Source organism: Hippichthys cyanospilos, chromosome 17 (assembly GCF_059441005.1).
Source record: "Hippichthys cyanospilos isolate Australia breed blue-spotted pipefish chromosome 17, RoL_Hcya_1.0, whole genome shotgun sequence".
NCBI classification, from domain to species: domain Eukaryota; kingdom Metazoa; phylum Chordata; class Actinopteri; order Syngnathiformes; family Syngnathidae; genus Hippichthys; species Hippichthys cyanospilos.
In genome coordinates this window covers 1,700,001-1,720,000 of record NC_142385.1, presented here as the reverse complement: position 1 = coordinate 1,720,000, position 20,000 = coordinate 1,700,001, and the positions used below count along the sequence as shown (strand labels likewise).

Sequence of the window (20,000 nt, the reverse complement as noted above, 5' to 3'; positions counted from 1 at the left end):
AAGCAAAAAAGGAAAAGTGGAGTGTTTCTTTTTTTTTTAACTTTATTACTTGTCCACTTAGCACAGTGTAAAGAGTTTTGGGCCTTCTTTCAGCTTCCATTTTGTTTCTTGGGTTGGGCTCTTGCGCCGAGTCACCAGGGTACCATCACTAAATGACTGTTGGTCAGGAAACCTGGGAAACCCACAGATCATTTGAATAATGTCCCGAACCCACTTCAAAGATATCATGCAACAGCCTCGATTTGATGACATGTCCACCCGCAGTGAATGAGCAAAAACTGATATGGTTGCTGCAAATTCTGATGTGTGGGGGTCATTTGTCACCAACTGCATCACATCGCACAACCCTGGTCGACTGGAATGTGAATGACTGAATGACAAAAACTGACTGCACCCTGATGACGCATATACTGTATACATTTTTAGGATTTTTTTTTTCGTTTAATTTTATCAATAAATCTCACAATCAGAGGAAAAACTTGTGTGCTGCTCTCTCAGAAAGATAAAATTCTGTGCAACGTCAGCCTTTCTGATCTTGAATGAAGTTTTCAAAAGATGGGTCTGTGCAAGCTCTTCCCCACCCACTAATGACCCCAATTTGCATGTCTGCTCCCCCAACAAGATAAAGTGAGTGTGCAACTTCTCTTTTTTCAATTTACATAATACAGTTAGCCGTTCACAGGTGATTTAGGGTGTTAGCTAAACTCCTTGGTGCCAATTGGCACCCTGTGGTCTTTATTGGTAGTAGAGTCAAATGCTGGACCTTCTCGTGTTAAATAATAATAAACAAAAGATATCAAAATACTGAATCTCCGTACTTGTCAAAACTGATCGGGCTCTGAAATGAATCAAATATGTATCAGTTTAAATATATTTTTCACAAGTGTGAATCCGACCAAATATTTGCAGGTTATCATGCCAATAATGTTACTTTTATTTTTACATTTGGGATGCTGGCTGGTAAATTTTAAAACACTACTCTCCAGCAATTATTACATTTTATACCTTATTGACACTGAAGAAAGCCAAGTACGACCAAGCGTTGCAATTGTGAAGCAAAACAAATACTGTACGGACAAGCAAACTAAAATTGGTTCTCGCAAATCCACTAACTTGAAAAGGAGAAAACAATCCAAAAGAAATAAATGATGAGAATAAGTATTTGAAGAGTTGGTGCCCCGCCCCCTTTCCGTCATTGATAGCCAGCCATTGTTTTCATGCTAAAAATTGTAATTGTAAGTCTGTCCTTCAGACAACAGCCGGTTCGTCGCCAACTTCCGTTCTCACCCCCTGTCCCATTCCATCCATCTTACGTTGTCAACCCCACCCTTATTCACTTCCTTCCATAAAGTAAGCACCAAGTAGGTTTTGGAACTCTTGTAAACACCTACCAAAACCAACTTTACGTTTCAGTTTTTCCACTTAAACTCAAAATCAACCCAATGTCTTGAATTATACAGTTGCACTGTACCTAATACTGTTTAAATATATCAGTAATAAAAGTGAACCATCAAAACAAATATAGCTGACGCCCTTGACACTAAGATGCAATAAATAAGCCATCATGGCAGTTAAATGGCATGTGTATGCAGCTATTAGGACTAGACTACAATTAGCAGCCTTGTCCACTGGGAGGCATTATCATGCTTTACATGATATTTAAACTTTGGTGGTCCGTTCTTATAACCGCTTGACAAACCATTATAGATGACGGTTCCATTCAAATTTGTCACATTCATACCTCTTAACACTTACTTGCAAACATTAGTTTTAGCTCTCTGTCTACACATTCATCCATTGAGAAAAAATGTGTACAATATGCATCTTGGTTCATAAAACCATGTCTCCAGTCAATGGATCAACTGGTACCAGGCCACATTGGCTGCCCCCAAAATAATAATGTTTTGGAACTGATTTAGTTTATCGTTTAACAGTTATGGATCTGTGCTTTAATTGGCTTGATCTTTGTTTTTTTTGGCGCTACCTCTGGCCGCTGTTGATATTGCATTTTGTAGTGAGGAAAGACGGTGCAAATTCAGTTGAGAGCAGTCAGTTGTTAACACATGTTGTATTCTCTCTCTCTGTGACATCTGGCCCACGACTGTCTCAAAGTCCTACTTTCCTGTTTAAATTTTGTCTTTTATATTATGCCCAAAAATGTGTTTGTTGATCCAACAGCTTGTGACTGTGGATAAGATATTAGCTCATGTTAGATCTTCAGCATGTTATATTGTTCTGCCTTGTATACGGTTAGCTCATTAGCATTTTCGTTTATGCCAGGTATTTCCCCTTTGTTATTTATTCGCATATGCAAAGGTTTTGCATTGATCACATCAAATTGACATTTTGTATTGAAATGAATACAATTTGTAATCCAGTTCTGATTGATTTAACCAATGAAATTTGTGTACATTTTGTAAGATACATAATTCTTGTAACAAGAATCCAGTCCTCGAGGGCCGGTATCCTACATGTTTTCCAATTGCCTCTCCCAAACACACCTGATTCGAATGATTAGCTCATTAACAAGCTCTGCAGGATCTTGAAAACGTTTCTAATCATTTGAATCAGGCGTGTATGAGAGAGAGCAGAAAACATGCAGGACCAGGCCCTTGAGGACTGGAGTTCGACATCTGTTCTAGGAATATCGTTAATAGTGAGGTCATATTTTATGTGTACTTTATATTTGCCCCCATGGTCCACGATAAGAATCTCAAGCGTTGACCGGTGATAAAAAGTTTGGGGATCCCTGATCTAAAAACACAATGGGAGCTAACATGCTAAACCTTGAAGGTGCTGTTACCTTACATCAGGCATGTCCAAACCCAGTCCTCGAGGGCCGCCTATCCAACATGTTTCGGAAGCTTCTGTCCTCCTAACACACCTGATTCAAATGATCAGCTCATCAGCAAGCTCAGCGGAAGCCTGACAACAAACCTGATCATTTGAATCAGCTGCATTGGATGACGGAAACATCAAAAACATGCAGGATAGGTGGCCTTCGAGGACCGGGTTTGGACATGCCTGCCTTACATGGAGCAATTTCAACTTCAGATGTTCCACTAATTATTTAAAATTAGAGTTCTACATAACTTTTCTACAATTATTTGTATCATACCTGCATAATACATCCTCTGTTGAGAAAGTGGGATGTGCTGTGACCGCAGCCATCCGTCCCCACCGAAGGTGATCGCATGCAAGGGTTGCTCGGAGAAGGCGGCTCAGGGCTTCCAGAAGCTTTTTCAAAGGGGGATTCTTGTGGCGAACATTGCGAACTGAGGAATGCAGTCATGGTGGATGGGCTCCCTGAGGAAGGGGCTGAGTTCATACAATGTGGCACACAGTCGCCCCCCATATTGTGAAGCATAGCGTTACATTGTCCCATGTCCTCCATGCAGTTCCCTGGGGAGCTCTTGACATGTTTGGAAGAGGAGAGCGGACAGCTTGAAGACAGTGACATAGGCTCTTGTTTGATGTTCACTCCGTAGGGATGATGGCCAATTATTGCTTGTGTTTGATTATGCATGGACAGATTGTGGGGCTGAGATGGTGCGATGGTGCCTTGCGTTGCTCCATAACAGCGCTTTCTCTTGTGAAGCTGCATCTTTAGCTCCTCAACCTAAGCATAAGGATAATTGTTTTGTATGATAACAGATTTATGCTGTACTATGTCGCCAGATAAATTGAAGCTATCTTTGAATGTTTTAAAAGTTCTAAGTTGAATGGTAATGTATCGTAATTATGGCCGTCCGTATCTAATATTTTAAGAATGATCATTCACATGGGATCTCGACTCCAGCACGCCTGTGACTCTATAACAAAGATATGAGCCTAATAGAAATGGATGAATTTTGATCACCAAAAATAATCTGCTTTCATGGACTGCGGAAATGAGAGAATAATTATTGTTGAAAGGTTGAAGTCAAAGGATTTCCACAACAAGTTTGAAGTAAGTTAAAATAAGTTTTATTGCTGGATTATTATTTTGTCTATTAATTTAATAAATAATCAATCAATTATTCGATAAATTTGATACTTATTTTAATCTATGTTTCCGGCAATAATACTGCATGAGAGATTAAACAAACATTTAGCAACCCCTTATCACTACCGTCTCAAAATGACTATGAAGTGAAGGGTTTATATATATATATATATATATATATATATATATATAAGTGTGTGTGTGTGCGCACGCACACACACACAGACTTTTGTTTTTTTTAACGACTTTTGTTAGAGCCACCAACTTTTTGTGCGATTAAAATATTGTTACATATGACAGTTAGAATTCCAGGAGTCTATCTGTTTGACATCTATCATTCATACCCTAAATGGCAAGTCGAATCCCTAAGTTTTCAATCTTCGGCAAAAAAGGGGAATTGGAAGGAAAATATCCAATAATTATAAGGGCTGTAACAAAAAAACAATTTGAATCAGGATACCGTTTTTTTTTATTTGAAAGACATAAACGCATCGAACCAAATTGGCTTGTTTCACTTTTTGAAAGAATTCAAAATACATTTTGAATCGTCTTATTTGACACTTTTACAGTACTAAGTTCATTCAAATACATGTTAAATTATGACAAAAAAGCCACTGCTCTCAAACTGAGCCATGCCATCTGGAATCGAATCATAAATACCTCTGGGTCGAATCGAATTGTTCCACTTTCAAATTGAACTGTCTTTGTATCCTACGTATTGAAAACGTCTTGTTTTGTAGTTTGTGAAGCGATGTGCACACCCCGAGTAATTAGCAATGGTAAAAAAGAAAGGTATGTAGTTAAATTGAGTGATACTGTGATTTGGATTAGCATTGTTGTTCTCACCTGTCTTTGTTCCTGGTGTAGCTTCCATGTCAGTTCTTCAATCACCTTTTGTTTTTCCACCAGCATTTTATCTTTTTCTGCATTGATGCTGTCAACACCGCAACCTTCTCCTGCTGCTGCTCTAACCCCTCCCAGGCCATCATCCACACTGAGCTGGCCAGGAGATGCCTGCAGAGCAAACTGTGGTGGAGAGGACATTGGTACATCATTGAAGGTATCTGGGAGTGAGCCACTGAGGGAATGCTCAGAGGATGCTGGTGAGATTGGTGGGGTGGAGGAGTTGCTGGGATAAGGATAATAGCCTCCCTGGGACAGGGTGCTGGAAGAGGATGGAGACTGGTAAGATGACAGCGAGCCCGTTGGGGTGACGGGGAAGGTCACTGTGGTGATATCAGAGGAGCCTGATGGAGATGAACCGCAGTTGTAGTCTTTGAATGGCCGGAGTCGCTCAATGAGAGCCGTCTTGGTACCAGACACAGGCAATCCACGGATACGAAGATGCTGCCGGAGCTCTGATACCTTACAGAAAAAAAAAACATGAACATACTTACTTGGCATTTCCTTGGAGTTGGAAGTACACAGTGGTAATAAAGTGTAGAACCTACTTTAAGGTCATCCAGATTAGCTGGCAGGGGCCCAGGTTTTACTGGGGAGATGCTGTTTTGGTTGGGATATGTGGTCTTGATTGGTGAGGAAGAGTTACTGTCGCCAGTGTTGGATGAACCAACAGATGCACAAACTGACACCTGCTCACTGGATGCTCTAGAGTCAAGCACATTACCGAATAACAACAGCATGGTATATGACTTATTTATTGGTATATTACTGTATGCTGTATATTACTGCAACTGCACTACTGCTACAAACAATATAAAAGGGTGATTGTGTTCGCCTACATGGAAAGAACCGATATGAATATATAGTTAATAAAATAGCTTTTCAATTTATGGAACATGAAATCCATTTTCCTATAATGTACAAACCGTACATACAGTATATGCCCATACGTACGTGTGAAAATTGTTTGTCCCCCCCCTCTCTCACTTTCTCACCATGACACTCTCAGTGTCAACCTCAAACTCAAGTCCTTTTCCAGAGGCCTGGGAGTTTGAGGGTTCTGTGCAGTATCTTCGATGTTCCTAGGACTGCACTTTCCTGGACTGAGGCTTTAGATGTTGTTCCTGGGATTTGCTGGAGCCACTTACCCAGTTTGGGGTTTACTGCCCCAAGTGCCCCACTGCCACAGGAACCACGCAACCATTGACCTTCCACATCCTTTCCAGCTGCTCTTTCAACCCTTGATACTTCTCAAGTTTCTCGTTCCTTCTTCCTGATGTTGGGGTCAGCTGGGATCGCCACATCCATCACCACTACCTTCTTCTGTTCTTTGTCCACCATCACCATGTCTGGTTGGTTAGCCAGGACCTGTTTGTCAGCCTGGAAGCTGAAGTCCCACTGCACCTTGGCCCTGTTGTTCTCAGCCATTTTCTGTGGTATGGCCCATCGGGATTTAGGTACTTCTATTCCATACTGGTTGGAGATGTACCTGTATATTATCCAAGCCACTTGGTTGTGCCTCTCCATGTACGCTGATCCAGCTAGTGCTGGACTGTCTCAGGGCCTCCTTTACACAGTCTGCATCTTGGGTCTGGTCTATTCTGGTAGATCCTGGCCTCTCCAGCTCTTGTGCTTAAGGCCTGTCTCTTGTGTTGCCATGATTAGTGCCTCTGTGCTGTCTGTCAGTCCTGCATTAACCAGCCACTGGTAGGATTTCTTGATAATCAGCCACTTCCTCTATCCGTCTGTTCCTCCTCCTCTGCACCCTCCTCAGGGTTCTGTTGCCTGAGACACTCATGTAGCAGTTCATCCTTCAGGGCCATCTTTCTGATGTTGTCTTGTTTTGTTTGTTTTTTTTATGTTTCATCCTGGACCGTGGCCCTGACGCTCATTAGTCCATAGCCTCCCTCTTTCCGCATAGTGTATAGTCCCAGGGTGCTGGACATAGGGTGAAACCCTCCATGCATGGTGAGGAGCTTTCTACCAGGGTCTCCGCGGGTCCTTGAAATGTCTGAAATATTTTTTTTTGATTTTCAAGGTCTAAAATGTCTTGAATTTTAGAAAGTCTTAAATTTCATGTCCTTCTGATCCATCTGGTCCCTTGCTTAATTTTCATTTTCATCTTGGGCCAGCACCTCGATCTACGTGCTTGCAACTTGCATCATTTAGTGACTGAAGAGGAATGGAATGCATTACGTTTGCGTAGCCTAGTTTCAAGCAGCTGAGTGAGAGTCGATTCGCGATAGGAAAGTGTGTATTTAGTGACGGTTGTCGGACGAGAGGTATCGGGGTTGGCTGATGAAAGTAGAGAATGTTCATGAAGCAAGGTGTACTGTGTGCCAAAAAACAATACAGCTAGGGACAATGGGTCATAAAGCGATTCCCATGCTAAAGCGGAAAAGCACCAAAAAAAAAAGTAGCAAGGCGGACAACTAGCTTGCCTATAAGTATGTTCACTACCACTAATGAGCCCAACACGGCCTCTCCAGCGACTGAACTTCAGCCTTCAACTTCCACTCAACGACAGGAAGCTTCGTCAGGCAATGCCTTTGGCTGCTTTGCAAATGGAGACACACTCAAGGCCGAAATATTATGGGTTTTACAGTTAGCTAGCATCACTCGTACACATCAAACGAGGCATTTACCTTGTTTTAAAGTGATGTTCCCGGACTCGCAATGTGCAAGTGCCTTCACATGTGGAAGGAACAAAACCTACATGGCAAGATTTGGTGTTGCCCCATTTGTAAAGAAAGAGTTGATTTCACAGGCGAAAGAAGGCGCGTTTACTATCATGTTTGACAAATCTATGAAAAAGTCAACAAAACGTAAGCAGCTGGACTTGCACGTCCGACATTGGACACCTGACAGAACCGGGAATGCAATTGTCAGATCCCGGTATCTCAGGTCTCAGTTCTTATGCCACTCAACAGCAGAAGACTTACTGGAACAATTCAAGGTAAGGCTCTCAATGCTTTTGGTATTTTAAAACATTTCATGTGTTATTTTTGTGTGGGGCTTTAGAATATGTGTTTCAAATTTCCTTCAACATGAGCAACAAAACCCTTAATAACTCCAATGTACAAACTTAAAAAAATAAATCTGAAACTTCACAGAAAAATTACGAGTCATTGCCTTAAAACATCTGCATGATAAATTCTTAAATTATTTTTAACGCCACCTAGTTACAGACAAATATGTCTTTTTTTTTTACACTTTCATGTATTGTGCTAAGCCTGTAAGAGTAAATGAACTAAGAATTTGTAGGAATAGCATCAAGACATGGAGGATGACGGTTACCAAATTTTACGACGTTGTGATAATTGGAGTGGTCTGTACGCCACCTCAGTCGGATGTTTCCCCAAATCAGTAAAAGTTGCTGTAATTAAATCCAGATTATCCTAAAACTGCAGCCAGTTCCGACTCGTTTGACCTAGAGCTAAGAATTTTCTTAGGCATATGTAGGACCTCAACACCTACAAAAAAAATCATATTTTACACAGAGTTATCAACCTTTTAATGTGCCATTTTGCCCGTTTTTGTACATTTTCAGGTACCGAAATGAATTCTTCTGGGTCCTGGCCCGTTTTATCCATATGAAGTAAAGTAATAATTATAATAATAATCAAATGTGGTTGTATTTTTAATTATTTCAGGAGGGCACGAGGGAACTTAATTTAAGGAAAATGCTCTCTGTATCAATTGATGGCCCCTCAGTGAATTGAAAATTCATGGATCTCCTACAACACGAACATGGAGAACAGTTTGGTGGGATGCAACTCCAAGTGGTTGGAAGTTGTGGTCTCCACACACTGCCCAATTCATTCAAAGGTGGATTTGAGTTGTGGCATGTGGAAAAGGTGCTGAGATCCCTCCACTAACTTTTCCATAATTCCCCAGCAAGGAGAGAGGATTTCACATCTGCAACCCTCTCATCCACATTCCCCTTACACTTTGGTGGCCATCGTTGACTTGAAAATTTACCTGTTGAAGAGAGAGCCATTGAAATTTGGCATTCTATTGAAAAGTTTGTTGAGATGGTAAAATCAAAGGAGGTGAAGAACCCAGGAAAAGCTACATTCGACGTCCTGTTGGAGTCAACAAAGGATCCTCTCTTCTGTGCCAAATTGCACTTCTTCATGTTTATATCAAGTGCTTTTCAGCCATTTCTGGAAAAGTATCAAACATATGCTCCAATGATGCTCTTCTTGTGGAAATACTGTACATATAAGGGCTAAAGGCAGGGTAAGCGAGCTGAGTGTTCTGCAGTTCAAAAATGAGTACCAGGGTGCACTTTCAGAAATATGCAGGAAGGCACTGGATAAGTGCCCTCTACAATATGCCACTGTCCATTACATGATGTGTCTGGACCCAAAAAAAAATGCATTCTAACCCTCACAAATGCCTAAAGAAACTGAAGTGCCTCAATGAGAAGTTTATACTGGATAAAACTGTCAAAAGGCGGCATACCCTCTGGTAAATGATAAGAATAAGGAAAAAATATGGTAGGTTGGAATGAATTGAGTGCAAACCAATGAATTGTTTCTGTTGTAAAGTATGATTTATGGAAGGGATTAAAATAAGCGCAATTAGTTTGGATTCGACTTTACCTTTGATATTGAGATGCATATTTTTGTTTTAAATTCATACTGAGGCTCCTTTATGCATTATTACAGGTGATATTATTTCTCTATTTGAGAAGGCTCTTTCCAATGAGGCCAGATCACTGGAATTTGCCAATTTCCAGCAGTCTATCTCTAAGATTGACACTTTCCTGTCAGAAAATCTCAGTTCCTACACTGATCTGTGGAACTTCTGCAAGAAGTTACTACTCCTGTCACATGGCCAAGCTAAAGTGGAGAGGGGGCTCTCCATTAATAAAGAAGTGGAAACGCGCAACATTTCTGAGGACACAGTCGTTACCCAAAGGCTCATCTGTGATCAAGTGAAAGTTTGTAGAGGGGTGACACATATGCCGATAACAAAAGAGCTGATTAGTTATTGTGCCTCAGCACGGAGCCGTTACAGGGCACACTTAGAAGAAGAAAAAAAGAAGAGAGAGAGAGAGAGAAGAACACTCAAAAAAAAATGTTGAGGACGAACTTGGTCAGCTAAAGAAAGAAACAGTTTATAATGCCAGCTGGGTATCTGATGACTGGTAATGTGTACATGTAGAAGGCTTGGATCTTGTTCTTACCATTCAATTGGTTTTTCAGGACCTGCCTTACTCTCTGGAGGTATTTGCTGTGGTTGACTTCCTTGTGACCTCTTCATGGTTTCCGTTAGCCTGTGGAATGCCAAGATACTTATATCTGTCTTGAATATCACCTATGTTGCCCTCTGGTAGATCAGTCCCCTTAGTCTGGATGATCTCGCCTCTCTTTGAGACCATCCTGCCACACTTAACCAATCTGAATGACATCCCTAATGCCATTGCTGTAGATCCAGGTGGATCAGTATGTCTATTTCTCACTCATTCCTGGCATACATTGGTCTGTCTCTTCTTAGTCTCGGGTGACTGCTCCATCAACCAGTAGCTGGTGCTTGGCTTCCCTGGTGTTACTGCCAGTTCCTTTCTATGCTTCGCTCATGTATTGAGCCACATACTTACTAATTTTTGCCGCAATGATGCCTGAGAAAGCCTTCCGTATTGTGCAGAGACAGGTGACTGTCCGGTAGTTGGATGGAATGGTTTCCTTCTTAGGGTCCTTCATGATTAGGGCTGTCCTGCCTTGGGTTAGCCACTCTGGGTGAGTCCCATCCCTAAGAAGCTGGTTCATCCGTGCTGCTAGGAGCTCATGGAGTGCAGTTAGCTTTTTCCACCAGTACTAATGGATCATGTCAGGGCTTGGTACTGTCCAGCTGTTCATTTTTGACACTCTTACTTTGATGTCTGCGATTGGATGGTTACTGGTTCTTGTTCTGGGAGGTTGCTGTGGTCAGCTTCTAGGTCCACTAGCCATTGGGCATTGGTGTTGAGTGATTCCTTATTCTCCCATATGTCTGACCGGTTGTTGTTCCCCTGACAATGAGCGTATACCTTGGCTGGTTCAGTGAAGATCAACTTGTTTATTCTCCCAGCCTCTCCCTCCTTGGTGTATCTCTTCAATCAGGCCAGAGCTGTTAGTTGCTGTTTGGCAGTTTGCCAGAGTGCCTCTGGTATGGAGAGTGAGTTGTAATTCCTGGGCACCCCTTTATTCACCATGTTTCCTTTGTGGCATTCAGCTAGCTGTACAGTGTATAAGGTTTAAAAATATAAGATTCAAGTAAATATGTGTACTGCAGTAATATTTGTCTTAAATAATATGTATAGCATGAACACTTTTCACGTTTGAAAAAAAAAGCTTTGTTTTTTTTGTTATTTTTTACTTTTTATGTGAAAAATGGGACGCTACTTTGCGGACAAATTATATATATATATATATATATATATATATATATATATATATATATATATATATATTATATATACAGTGGTACCTCGGTACTCGACCGCCTCTATACTCGACCAAATCGGTGCTCGACCAAAAAATTCAAGTAGGTAATGCATCGGACCTCGAATAGATTTTCGGTTCTCGACTAGCCGAGCCGAGCCGAGCCGAGCCGACCCGAACGCGCTCCTCGGCCCTTCTCGGCCAGCGGGTAAGTGCCAGTTCAAGTCAGACCGCCAGCGGAGTAAGACGTTTGTTCGAGTATTTCTTCCCGGATTTAAACTTTTTCGTGTTGCTCTAGCCCTTAATAATGGGTCCAAAGAAAGACAGTGATAAGGGGAAGGCAAAGAGGAAAACAATGAGGACCACTATTGAACCGAAGAAGGAAGTTATAGCAAAATATGAACGCGGTGTACCTCGCGTCGCAGTTAGCTAGCGTCATCATGGAAGGAGTAACTCCCTCCCGTCCTCTCCACATCCATTCCTGTATGCCATCAACCACTCTCCAAAACGTAAGTAAATTATACAAAATGGTTTATAATGCTTTATTTATCTTTATCTTTATCTTTATCATGTACTGCTTGTGCACATTTACTTGTGCACACATACTTTCCATTATTTCTTATGGTAAAATTGGTTTCGGTGTTCGAACAAATCGGTGCTCGACCACCACCTCAGAACGGATTATGGTCGAGTACCGAGGTACCACTGTATATATATATATATATATATATATATATATATATATACATATATATATATATATATATATATATATATATATATATATATATATATGTGGGCCCCCGTGTTACAAACTTAATCCGTTCAGTGGCTATGCTCGTAACTCGAATTGCTCGTATGACGGGCAATCCAAACCTATGTTAATTAGTGCAGTGGTCCCCAACCCCCGGTCTGCCGACCGGTAGCGGTCCGTGGATCAACTGGTACCGGGCCGCGTGGGCTGCACACGAAATAATGTTGTGGAGATGATTTAGTTTAATGGTACGCGTGCACCGAACACGAACGAGGCGAACAAGCGGAGCGTTTTGTATTGTAGTCAATGGAGTTCGCGTGACTGGGCACGAATGCACGTCGGGTGACGCGATGGACGCAAATGGAGCGACGCAAATGGCCGTGCGCGGTCACAAGAAGCGCCTTTCGAGTGAAGTTATTTTTATTTACTTTTTCCGCGTTTCGAGTCGCCACAGCCAATCAACTTCGGGAACATTCAACGGCTCACGCAGGGGGCAGGAATGAATCATGGTGGCCGCTTTGCGGTCACCGGGAGCGATCCATCACGGACAGCTGAACTTTCAATACGAAACAAAGCCAAGGAAGAGCCCTCACCTGGCTTGTCGAAAGGCGGAAGCGAGAACTTGGGACAACTGGTATGTGCAGCGTTTGCTTCACTTAACAGCTGCTGAACTGTAGTTACTGTGCTAAGCCAACGATAGCGAAGCATTGTCAGCACAATATTTAGCACGGTCTCGGCCACTCGATTGCGACAATGAAACTTTTAATTTTTGGCAGGCGAGTAAAGCGGCAAAGAATAAAGGTGCTGTTGGTGAAAATATTGGCTCTGTCACATCCCAGAAAAGTGAAAGTTCTCAGCAATGCTCTTTTTTTCCGGATCTACCATGAAGTGCACAGCAAGCTCTCTCCCCTCCCCTCTCCTCTCGCGATTAAAAAGAAAGTGGACAAAAAGTCCATACCATACCCCGTCCATACGTTTGTGATGTGGTTTTTAAAGCAGCCAGCCAGCCGACCCCCCCCCCCCCCACTCCCCGCCGGTCCGCAATATAAATCAATATAAATCTGAGGCATAGTGACAAGGATGATGTGGCTTTTTAGAGCACCCCCCCCCGGTCCACAGTCTAAATTTAAGGCGGTGATCAAAAGGTTGGGGACCACTGAATTAGTGAATACGTGCTACGCGTGCAAAAACCTTAGGTAAAAACATCACGACTTTATACACATATTAAAAATTAGTAACATAATCTACTGTACAGTTAAATTAAATAACAAATATACAAAGGAAAAATGACATTTACCTTTGGGGCGACGTGACTTGAGCTGGGTGGAGGCGGAGGGGAACAGAGACCAACCCGCAGAATTTATTTATTTATTTTCTTAAAATAGAACTTTTCTCAAACGAGAACATATCACCGGTGATTTCCTTCTCTTTAATCCATAATAGAAGAAGCCTCTCCATTTTGTTGTTGACCGAGGTCCGTACCCTGGCAAGGAAATTCTTGCCCTTAGAAGATTGCCGAGCGATTACGGCCATACTCACGAGCAAGGTTAACTATACGTGCGCCTCCTTCATATTTTTTTATGAACTTCTGCTTCGTTTCTATTGTCATCATCCTCTTACTTCTTCCTTTACCGCCACTAGCAATTTTAGAAGCCATGTCTAACAGATAAAGTTTGCAAAGTCTTCACAACACACCAACCAGCTGTGTCATCAAGCTAGATGAAGGCGTTCGGCCAATAGCATCTTGGCATTTCTGTGATTGATGTGACGTCGGCCAATAGCATATCAGAATCTCCGTGACTGAGACCGTGACTGTGACTTCATAAGACCAATGGCATATTGGCGTTTCTGTGCGTCTCATGCAAGAATAGTTAATTTTGTTGACGTAGCAAAGCAAAAAAAATAGTGCGGACACACTGACCGGCATGTTGGATTGTTCGGAAGACGAAAGGTTTGTGCCTAAGAGGGGGACAAAAAAACGCCGCGGTCCACGTTCGTAAGATGAATAATTTGTAAAACAGGTAGTTCGTAAACCGGGGGCGCACTGTGTATATATATATTTTTTTTTTCCCCCAAGATGGCGGCGCGTGTAGACGCAGCGGCCACTCGCTCTTCCGACAATGCGTTGTTTTGTTCGTCAAACAAGAGTTTGTCTGAAAGTTTTTCCGGTCAGTTTACGCCACAAACGTGGACAGTCGACAGGTCTTCTTACACATCCGGAAAAACAAGATTTCCCAAGTTTTAAACACGGAACTGGAGAACTCACTAAGGGAACTGGGGCTGCTACGCCGGCCTGGTAATTCACCGGACTCACCTGCTACCCCTCCCCCGGAAAGGAGGCGCCAGAAGCGGTGTGCCAGGACGAGGAAGCGGGGCAAGCGCGGCGGTATCCAAGCTAGGCTAGAGGCTAACCCGACTCGCCCGGCCATACCATCTATCCTTTTGGCAAACGTCCGATCACTGGACAACAAAATGGATTATATCCGACATTTGAGATCAGCAAACCGAAAAGTGAGTGACTGTTGTTAGTTTTCACTGAAACATGGCTAAATAGTAACATTCCAGACTCCGCTATACAACTAGAGCAGCTAACATGCTACAGATCCGACAGGGCTCTCGCAGATGGGGGGAAGTCGCATGGTGGCGGCGTGTGTGTTTACATCTGCGAAGAGTGGTGCCGGGATGCCACTGTAGTATACAAACACTGCTCACCTCTGGCGGAATTCATGATCGTGAAGTGTCGCCCCTTCTACTTGCCGAGGGAGATAAGTTAAATCCTGCTGGTGGCTACCTATATCCCCCCAACTAACAACAGAAGTGCGGCAATGAACGAACTGTACTAGGCTATCAGTGAACAAACAGCACAACCAGACGGCTTCATCATCCTTGCTGGGGATTTCAACCATGCTGATCTCAAAACTGTTCTTCCCATGTTTCATCAACAAATCTATTTTGCAACAAGAGGACATAACATTTTGGACTGTGTTTACATTCAGCAGAAAGGAGCGTACAAAGCCACCCCCCTCCCCCACATTGGCGCCTCTGACCACCTCACCATTATGCCAATGCCTGCATACAAACCAAGAGTGAAAGTCATCAAACCTACAGCAGATGACCTCAGCCTGAAAGGACTTCTTTGAGTCAACAGACTGGGACATTTTTAAGTAAGCAGCCACCTACAACGTCATCACAGATATTGAGGAGTACACAGACAAAGTGAACTCCTACATCACCAAATGCATGGATGACGTGACCCATATCAAGAGTATCACCACACGGGCCAACCAGAAGCCATGGCTAACAGGAGACGTCCACAGGCTGTTGAGGGCCAGAGACAAGGCCTTCAAAGCTGGGGATAAATCAGCCCTGAGAACAGCGAGAGCCAACCTGTCCTGTGGCATCAGGAAATCCAAACAAGAATACACAAAAAAGATAACCTCCCACTTCAAGGACAGCTAGAATGCACACAGCCTATGGCAGGGCATTCAGACTATCACAGATTACAAACCTGCACCACAAAGCTGTGAGAGCGACATCACTCTGCTCAACAACCTAAACAGTTTATTTGCACGCTTTGAGGAACAGAACACCACCCGCCCGCAGAAAACACCACCACCTTCGCACGACCAGCCTCTGTGCCTGTCTGCTGCCAGCGTGAGGAGGAGATTCTCCGCCATCAACACTTGGAAAGCAGCAGGTCCAGACAACATCCCTGGCAGGGTGCTGAAACACTGTGCAGAGGAGCTGAAATATGTTTTTACAGACATCTTTAACACCTCCCTGAGACAAGCCATTGTGCCATCAGGCTTCAAAGTTGCCACCATCATACCTGTGCCAAAGAAATCCTCCCCATCCTGCTTCAACGACTATCGTCCGGTGGCACTGACACCCATCATCATGAAGTGCTTTGAACAACTAGTCCTGTCAAACATAAAATACATCCTACCCCCAGCCTGGACAGAAGAAACACCTAGCTGGCAGACGAAGTTTAAGTCATTGGACTCCCCCCCACCTAAACTCAAATTTTGCTCATGCACTTGCAAAATTTGCACAGACTTGCTGCTGCCATATTTATTTATAATTATACTTCTATTGCACTAGCGATCACACTTAGAACTATCACTAGAACTACCTCAAATGCACAAAGCTGGGACAACCAAAATCAGAGTTGTCTCGTACTGTTGGATTGTCTTGTAATACGCTGCTACTTATGTCTTGTCTTGGGGTACTCTTGCCATACCTGGTTTGTCGTTTTTAGTTTTAGTTTTTAGTTTAGCAACACTCGGCAAAGTAGCCCTAACATCCTGCACATTACTATTGATAAGAATCTAGTTTTTAGGATTGTCTCGTCTTGCGCACCTGCATATTGTTATTGTACATGTAAAAGGCAGAGGATGGCAAGAAATGCAATTTTGATTCCTTTGTATGTTAAACACGTGAAGAAATTGACAATAAACTTGACTGTGACTGACTTGAGTAGTGAACTGTTCCCCTTTTCCTTTGAAGTCTCATTCTGCTGCGATCACATTAGCAGCGGCACAGACGTTGAATTCGAATCCATACATGATCAAAGATTATTACAGTTGAGAGTTTACACTTGAAATACTATTTGATTATAAAAGAAATTGATGGCAGAGAGATTTCCAATGGTCCGGCGGAAGTCTGCTCCTTGCTCCGTGTCTCTCTGCCCCGACAATGTGTGTGTGTATATGTGTGTGTGCCTTATGCTGTGGGTGTGCTTCATGACTGACAAGAACGTGCCTGTGGGGCGGGAGTAGATTAAAACTCCACAGGCACGCGCCCTATAACTCATGAAGCGCACCCCGGTGCTGTTTTTGTCAACACACAGGCAGGAGGCAGAGACAGAGGAGTAAAGACAATGTTCACCAGAACGTTGGAAGCCTCTTACCTAGATTTCTTTTATAATAAAATTGTATTTCAAATGTAAACTCTCCATTTTAATCATCTTTGATCATGTACAGATTCGACTTTAATTCAACATCGGGCCGCTACTAATATGACCGCAGCTGCGCGAGACTTCAAAAGAAAGGGCTTCTTCCGTCTATCCTCATAAAGATTCTTTCCATGTCTGAGAGTAAATGTACACTAATTATGTACCGTACATGTTCTTAAAGGGTGTCCACGAAACATCTTGAATGAAAATAATACTATTTCGTAATTCTCAGTTTAGATTTTTGCCATATGCTTACTTGTGCATCTGTGCCTGTGAGTGTGGCTGGTAACTGAAGGCAGGTTGTGGCTGCTGAGCCTGGCCCTGCAACTGGACAGCATGTGAGTGCTGCTGAGACTGGGAGTGAGCCTGAGCGTGTTTCTGCTGGCTGAGGATTTGCAGCTGCAAGAACAACTGCTGCTGCTGGAGAAGACGGGCGTATGCTGAGTCCATAGGTGGAGGCGACTTATCAGCCTTCTGGTCTGGCGGTATATACTGGTGGTATTTGAGCTTTTTCACTTTGGGCTTCACATCTTTGTGCTTCTTATGGCGGTTCTTGTCTGAAGTCTTGGACTGTTTGGAAGGGGAAGAGCGAGCAAAATATTTATATACAATGTAAAATATTGTCAGAGAAATCTCAGAAAAGAAGACTAGGACAAGCCTAGCTGCTTAAACAGCAAAAAGAGTAACTCAGACCAGCCAAGATTGACTTTTCTATGCCGGGCATAGGGAAAAAAGCTTGGGCAAATGTAACTCGTGGGTCTTCCAACGCTAGTTTTTCCACTGCCCAGCCGTCCCCCCCTGGCTTTTCTTGAGCAAAAGCATAGCAGATTACAAGACACAACAAAAGAGCCAGCCGGGCGCCACCGGCAGCTGGGCCAAGGTCCCAGCTCACACTTTCGTGCGTCAACAGCTCTATCTAAGGACAGGGTCAAGATGAACTAGGATTGCATAAATGGGTAACAATGAACTAAGCACATAATGATAACCTAATATATGATTCCCTTCACAAATATGTATGTTTTTCATAATGTACCAACCTTGACGATAGCAGGAACTGGTATTGGGTGAGTGGGTTGGTTGTTGCAAACTCCAGAAAGGCCTTCATCCTGGCTTTGGTAAGATGGGTCTCTGGTTGTTCTCTCCTGTTCACAGACAAAATAAATATTTTGTGATAGCATTCATCAGTTTGCAATATCTAGTGATCCACCAATATTTAGATTTGTGTTTATTTTTGTTTTCTACCTCTGCATCACATACTTGCTTTTGCATGCACAGTACTGTACTGTATTTTTCCGACTTTAAGATGCGCATAGTACAGGGGTGGGCAATTCCAGTCCTCCTTGGCCGGTGTCCTGCAGGTTTTCCAGTTTTCTCTCTCGAACACACCTGATTCAAATGATTAGGATTATTTTCAAGCTCCAACGGAGCTTGGTGAAGAACTAAATCAGGTGTGTTGGGACAGAAAATTGGAAAACATGCGGGACACCAGCCAAGGAGGACTGGAATTGCCTACCCCTGTACTAAGCGCACCTTAAAGCTGGAAAAATGCAGTACAGTACTATGCCTGCAAAGCATCAAGGGCTGGAATTGCCTATCCCTGGCTTAGAATCAACTTTCTAAAAAATTGGCAGCACACCATATAATCAGTATGTATGAAAGTCAGTGTGGGGTTGAATAAGACATCTTTTCTGTAATGTTTTTTTTTTCACTTAATGCACAATGATGTGTCTTTTAACCCAGTGGATTTGTGGAATTTTCCAAAATAGACCTGTTCATTGAGACTGCGCCATATACACAGATGTACCTTGTATTCTGAAAAATGTCTCATTTGCTAAGGAATGAGTTTGAACTGTAAAATCAATTTGCTTTAACGATTAGTCGATTCTAGTTTAACTAGTTTCCGATAGATTTTTGCACCTCCAGTGCACTCTTGTGCCCCGTTCACGGTCTTCCTGTCATTGCCCAGATGAGCCCTATAGTTTCCAGAAAAAGGAAGATGTCAATGAGTCAGAAACACAACAGTCTGCCAGTGGAGGGGAAATAGTTTGCCTGGTAACACCATGAATAAATATGCAAGAGAAGTTGGATGTAATTTACTTTAACGCCACAGGGTGGGAGAACAGGCTAAGATAAAAATAGGGCATCGCATTCGCCAATGGGGACCACAGAGCAGAGGCAAACCCTAGTGAAATGAATGTCTTGCCAATATGTTTTGGAAACAGTGCATGGTTGTTAGTACCTGCTGTGTGCCGGTGAGTGCAGGCGAGGAAGAGGAGCAGGGCATGCTCCCCACTGCCTCAGACGAAGGACAGGCTGACCCCTGAGACTCGTTGCAGTGATGCTGTTCAGGAGACATACTCTCACTGCTGCTGTCCTCCTCAAACGCATACGAGTCTTCTTTCTTGGGAAACTTGCCATTGTATACTAGAAAAAAAACAGGAGTTTTGGACACAAATAAAAGTTCAAATCGTAAATTCCATACTCATATTTTGCAATAAAAATACATTAGTTGTGAGGTGGGCTCAGCTATGGACCTGCTGCAGTTCGCCTATCGATCCGGTATCGGGACGGAGGACGCTGTGATCTTCTTGTTACATCGCGCTTTAGCTCATTTGGAGAAGCCCAGCAGTGCTGTGAGGATCCTATTCTTTGACTTCTCCAGCACTTTCAACACCATCCAGCCGGCTCTTCTGAGGGACAAGCTGGAGTGGGCTGGAGTGGACCTACAGCTGGCAGAATGGATTCTGGACTACCTCACAGACAGGCCTCAGTTTGTGAGAGCCAGGAACTGTATGTCTGCCCCCCTGACCTGTAGTGTGGGAGTCCCCGAGGGTACGGTGCTGGCACCCTTCCTTTTCACCCTCTACACAGCAGATTTTAGATACAACATGGACGGCTGTGTCCTACTGAAATTTTCTGATGACTCTGCTTTTGTCGGCCTGATCAATGGTGACGATGATGCAGAGTACAGGA

General features: G+C 43.1%; 1 protein-coding gene across 6 annotated transcripts in view; it reads right to left on the bottom strand.

Annotated features, from left to right (window-relative positions):
• Nucleotides 1-20,000, bottom strand: part of myocd (myocardin) — a 59,902-nt gene that overhangs the window by 10,342 nt on the left and 29,560 nt on the right. For 5 of the 6 annotated variants that reach the window (XM_088438850.1, XM_088438853.1, XM_088438852.1 and 2 more), the window contains exons 2-7: nucleotides 19,267-19,451; nucleotides 18,065-18,169; nucleotides 17,284-17,597; nucleotides 5,437-5,593; nucleotides 4,832-5,350; nucleotides 3,119-3,619 (exon numbers count right to left, since the gene is read on the bottom strand). In XM_088438850.1, the coding sequence (XP_088294976.1) occupies nucleotides 3,119-3,619; nucleotides 4,832-5,350; nucleotides 5,437-5,593; nucleotides 17,284-17,597; nucleotides 18,065-18,169; nucleotides 19,267-19,451 (1,781 nt within the window). The remainder of the gene's footprint in view (nucleotides 1-3,118; nucleotides 3,620-4,831; nucleotides 5,351-5,436; nucleotides 5,594-17,283; nucleotides 17,598-18,064; nucleotides 18,170-19,266; nucleotides 19,452-20,000) is intronic. The other variant, XM_088438851.1, reaches the window with a different exon arrangement.